Below are 6,062 nucleotides of genomic sequence, written 5' to 3'. Positions count from 1 at the left end.
GAATTAATCTCTAGATGAAGGGTTGGTTCCCTATGAATAACTCTAAATTCCTTACCAAGAAAAGGGATAGGAAAAATAAAAATGAAAATAGAATGACTTTGTGAATGCCAAACTAAGGTGAAGCATCAATATGATATCTCAAAATCATAGAAATACACTCCTAAAAACACCAATCTACACATATAGACTTCTGGTTCATAGCACATAAATATTTCATGCAAAGAATTTAAACTTCAAGAAATTAAAAGGAAAGAAAATTTTCACAATCAACCAAATGAACCAATTTATCACAATGCACAACCTGTGACTTACAAATGAGACAGAAAATTTAAAGGTTATCTAGACAATAACACAATAAATTAGCTCTCAATCATTAATAAGAAAATGAACTCCAAAGATATAAGGCATAAGCTGATAATTTTATTCAGTATTTCGTCATACAACTGCACATGAGCTACAAGAATGTATTATCTGCTAAAACCAGCAAGAGAATGATCAAGAACTATTGAAGAAAGATCAAATTTTTTCACTTTATATAAAAATATTCCAAAATGTAGAGGAAAGATGACTTCAGAATGACTGAAGATGAACTCCCACTGAAAATACTTTTGAAAACTGATCCTCGAGTAGAAATGGAAAGCCACCAAAATAGGCTCAAAATCATGAGAAAAACTCATGCAAACTTGCTCTCAATCTCAAATCAGACCCCAAACTACTTGATGACTTATCATTTCACATTGAGTTCACCTGGACGCTACCGGTTACTTGGCCATTTGATTTAACCGCCTGCATTAACCGTTAGCACATGACAAATTAACATTCAACCGCCAAGACTGTTGACGACTTGTCGTTATATCGTGGGAATTAATATTCAGGCATCTTTATGTTGCGGTATAGTGACAGCCCTCCGATCATCTCGGACTTGCACGACCCTTATCTTACCTATGCACTCACCCTTTTCTGCACATGCTTTGTCGCCATGTCGCGGTGAGTATTCAGCAATCATCTTCCCATCGTGACATAGCGACCACTATAAGATATTTCTTGATCACCCATGATCTTCCTTGATATTCTCGACCTTTAGCCTCTTTGAGAAGCTCTCTCTTATGCAACAGTGTCACCACATGTTAGCCACTGATTTGCTCATGAGATCTGGCTATCTCGCCACTTGGACCTGCCAGTGGACCTAGTCTGCCTTGGTTCTTCATCTACTCTCTACCATGTGGCACATCCTCATTCGTTTTGAGCCCACCTAGATGACCACCTCAATTGCCACCTTGCCAGTCGCTATGTCGCGAGAGATAACCAAAGAGCATCTTCATCTTGCGGTATGGTGACAACCGTTGATCTTCTCTCAAACTGCTCGATCCTTAGCACCTGAGCCACTCACCTTTTCCACACGTGCTTTATCACCAAGTCACGGGGATAACTGGCGAGCTTCTTTCTATCGTGGTATAGCGACCACCTTTAGATCTCTCGCATCACCATTCAATCTTCCTTGATCTAGCCAATTGTTAACCCCGGTTGATCTGCTCCCCTCTGTCGCATGTCACCATGTGGCACCCCCTGGTTCACTCATGAGATCCGCTTGGGCACCACTTGTCTGCCAGGCCTACCACGTGTCAGCCTATGGCCCGCTCGCTGATCCACCTGGACCGCCACGTCGGCTTTCGTTCTGTTGGCTATCATTCTTTCGACCAAACTACTCCCTCGATGAGCCATTTACAAGTCTCATCGAACCTGCAGTTTCATCGATGCCTTTATTTTATCGGCGGGACCAGTTCTGATTTCTTCAATATACCCTATGTCACTGGAACTGAGCCTTTGGTGAAACGTTTTAGAAATTCATCATGGCCAAGGTCTACTCAATAAGTCACCCTTTGGTGACATGCCACCTATTTTGCCGCATCATCACCGCTGGACCTTCCATCTCTTTGTCCATTCGTGCCATGCCACCAGCCACTAGAATGCTACCTTACCAGTCACAAAGTCGCGATGATATCTGGCAAGCATCTAACCATCGCAACATAGCGACAACCGCGATCTCCGTCCGATCTGCCCAACTTGCTCGACCTTTAGCCTCTTCCCACCAGCCGGTCACAAAATTTGCATGCCTTGAGATGCGCACGCACGTGGGGGGCCTACCACTTCCTTGATCGGCCACTTGCCAAAAGCCGATAAGCTTTGACACTAAGGATAAATGCGACTTTGGTTTTAAATACAAAAATGGTCCTCCCCGTGACCAATGTGGGATAAATGTTCTTCATGGCTAGCGACTGAAACTGCTTGGAAGTTCTCCAGCCTTTTAAAACCCTCTTTGGCACCCAAGTAAAAACTTTACACAGGCCGATTGCATTTGCTTTGAGTTTCTTTTGGCCTTTCCTAACAGCCACATAGGGGATTTGGTGATACACTTGCCAAATGGATTTGCTTGAATGTTTTAATAGCCACGCCATACCTGAAAGTGCAATGGAGCATGAATATCTTTGTGATCTATTTATCTTTGTAACACCCATCTCCATCAGCATGTTGGGCTCAACCCTCGTGGGAGCCACATTTTAATCCACATGTTGTATTTTACTTTTCCTGTATCTGCACATGAAGCAAACAAGTTAAAAAAAAAACAGTGCATATCTGATTTCTTGCTAATGATTTGACCTAATATTTGTTGATTTGCTTGGCACTTTTCAATATGAATGAAAGCAAGGCCTCATTAGGTCACCAAATTTAGTATGTTCAAAAAATTGGTAATAATATGAAAAGGAACTCTATTCACCTCTTAGTTTAATTTTTAATTTTACTTTTCACATCTTACATTTATTACAGTCTATAATGAGTTGGGTAATTATAAATAGACTCTACCAATATAAATTTAGTATGGTCAAAACACACACTTACAATATTTATAAAAAAGTTTATTATGATAAAAGGACACAACTACAAAGTTTAACAAGACAACATTCAAAATAATGACAAAGCAAATAACAAAACCCTAAACTTTCCAACTCATAAGATGCAAATGAAGGATGATCCTGAAACATGAGTTGGGTATTTATAGTCCATTATGAATTGGGTATTTATAATAGACTCTTCCAATATAAATTTAGTATGGTTAAAAACCACACACGTCAGAAATAATGACAACAAAATATAAAACTCAAAAAGCCACAATTAATGGAATGCCAACAAAAAAAATCTTGACTTCAAGAAAATAAATTCTATTCATATCTTACATTATGCATTGGGTAGTTATAGAATGTCGGTTTGAGCCAATTGAACGAAGAAGATATAAGCTTGTTTGTCGACCCTAACCTTGAAATTTTTATGTCTGGTAGTTGCTGCTTGGCCTACACGCTCCGTTGGTGAATGCCAAAATCTGCATCTATGACAATTGTCTATTTTACAAGTACATCTTGAGTGAAAGAAGTCGTTCGTGATTTTAAAATTGATGTCGCAACAACCATCACTAGACGGTAAATTCTTTAAAAAGGCTCGTTGAATGAGTTTATTTCCTTCGTTTCCCACGGCGGGATGGAAGTATTCCCACGGGAATAACACGACAAACGCGTCTGGCAACGTAGGAGTTTTCTTGACTTGCAAAACACACAATAAATCGTAATAATGGAGAGGAATCTGAGTGAGCTTGTAGTGCAATGGCGGACGGGTAGGCCTTATTATTAGAGCTAACGACATGCTCTTCCGATTGCTTTTCAATCAAGCAGATTTGATGCCAATTTCTTTATATAAGTCGCCCGTGATGGAATATGAGCAAGGAAGTGCCTCGAGGAGCGGAAACAATAGAGATAGATCAGGTGTGGACTATGGACTGTGGACTGGGGCACTCGTCAAAGAAATCCATAAGGAATCGCTTTCAAATGGCTGTGATGAAAGGAATATTAGTAATGGTGCAGGTGATGGCTTGTGTGGGGTTGCAGTCGGAATACTATCAAACGAGCTGTCCCAATGTGCAGACAATCGTCAGAGACGCCGTTCGGGTGGCATTTCAGTCTGACAACACCGTCGCTGCAGCGCTTCTTCGGCTGCATTTTCATGATTGTTTCGTCCGGGTAGTCAAAGGCTCGCTTTACCATATATTTTTCTTCTGCATTTTAAAAATGAAAAGCTTAACACAATACGTGTGTCTTGCAGGGCTGCGATGGATCAGTTCTGATCGATTCGAGCGGAAGAATTAAGGCGGAAAAAGACGGCCCGCCAAATTTGTCTCTGCACGCTTTCTTTGTAATCGACAATGCTAAAGCGAAATTGGAGTCTGCGTGTCCTGCTACCGTTTCCTGCGCTGACATCCTCGCCTTGACTGCTAGAGACGCTATTATCTTGGTCAGTCATATCAGATGCTAATTATTATTGCTATAGAGATTTTAAATACAGTGATTATATCATTCTTAAATGTTAATTATAAGTATAAATATTTAAATATATCTATGATAAAAAGTGTGAGGAGATATCTTTCTAGTGTTAGTGTTGTCTTTCTCATTTATATTATTTTTAAATGTTAATTATTATTAATATAGATATTTTAAGTATATTTATTTAAAGTAGTGAAAATATCAATTAATATAAATAAAAATGTTTGGGAGATATATTTGTAGAATTTATTTTTCATCAAAGTTAAAATATTTATTTACATACATGTTTGACATATACTTCATTATACGATCATCTTAGTTAAAAAGATACATGCAGAGAATCTATTTCATTCAAATCTTCCAATAATTAGATTTTATTGAACGTACTTTAAAAACCTTAATCTTGATCAATGGCTTTTATATCACATACAATCATCTTACCATTATGATCAATTAATTGAATTACAACCCTTTTACATGCTATTTGATTTTAAAATATTACATTTATTATTAAATATTAATATTTTGACATGAAAATAATTCTCAGATTTTAAATAGAGATTAAAAATCCTATTACCATATCTTTCTACATTTGTAAAATATCTTTGGACATTGTCCTTGGATGTGGCTGTAGGCAGGAGGCCCGGATTGGGAAGTTCCTTTGGGGCGAAAGGATGGGAAAGTATCGAGGGCCAAAGACACCACAGCCTTGCCTGCGCCGACCTTCAACATTTCACAGCTTCTTCAGAGTTTTTCTCAAAGAGGACTCTCAGCGCATGATCTCGTAGCACTCTCAGGCACAACACTTCATGCCTCACTTACATATCTTCTCCATCTTAAAATTTATTAGAGATTTTAATTATTGTTTCGTTCCACTGCAGGGGGTCATACTTTAGGCTTCTCTCATTGCTCTTCGTTTCGCAATAGAATTCACAACTTTAGCAACACACAGGAGGTAGATCCGAGTTTGCACCCAACCTTTGCTGAGACATTGAGGAAGGCATGCCCGGTTGGAAACACGCAAAAGAACGCAGGAGCGTTATTGGATTCCACTGCAACTCGGTTTGACAACCAATATTACAAGAACGTGGTGGCGGGGAAGGGGCTGTTCTCTTCTGATGCTGCGCTCTATACTGATGGCGGAACAAAGCAGTTGGCTCACCAGTATGCCGCCAGTCGCCTTCTTTTCTACCGTGACTTCGTCAAATCCATGGTAAAGATGAGTAGCATCCCCGGACAAGGATCAGAGGAAGTGAGGCTCAACTGCCGAAAGTTCAATTAAATATGCAGATTTGAACTTTTGCATAGAATTGAACTAGTTATTCGTAGCTTAAATATAACTTAGTCTTTCTTAGTCAAAATCTGATTACAGTTATGTATGTACTATGAATCTATTTAATAACTAGCAATGTTTAGAAAAGTTTCTCAAAATTTGTGAAAATATGAGGGTTATGTTTTCTTTAATCAAATTTTTAAATAAATTAATTTAATAATCACAAATCATTGTCAAGATTATTAATTAAGTATATAATGTATTTTTATAATGATGGTGATGCAATGTTCATGTAATCATTTAATTCTTTTGCAATTGAATTTTACAAGTATTCAATAGATTCTTCTCAAACTCCTAGATCAATCTTAAATGGTACTTGTCCTTAAATACACCACTCTAATGTGTATATTATAATAATGTAT

General features: G+C 38.3%; 1 protein-coding gene across 1 annotated transcript; it reads left to right on the top strand.

Annotated features, from left to right (window-relative positions):
• Positions 1-3,781: 3,781 nt before the first annotated feature.
• LOC131036782 (peroxidase 64) lies at positions 3,782-5,787 on the top strand. The gene is made up of 4 exons (XM_057968771.2): positions 3,782-4,067; positions 4,150-4,338; positions 5,002-5,159; positions 5,244-5,787. Exons 1-4 carry the CDS (start codon positions 3,822-3,824, stop codon positions 5,647-5,649), a joined length of 999 nt encoding a protein of 332 aa, XP_057824754.2. The 5' UTR covers positions 3,782-3,821; the 3' UTR covers positions 5,650-5,787.
• The last annotated feature ends 275 nt before the right edge of the window (positions 5,788-6,062 follow it).

This window comes from Cryptomeria japonica, chromosome 5 (assembly GCF_030272615.1).
Source record: "Cryptomeria japonica chromosome 5, Sugi_1.0, whole genome shotgun sequence".
NCBI lineage: Eukaryota > Viridiplantae > Streptophyta > Pinopsida > Cupressales > Cupressaceae > Cryptomeria > Cryptomeria japonica.
Note: the sequence above shows the minus strand (reverse complement) of the source record. Positions and strands in the feature narration are given on the sequence as shown.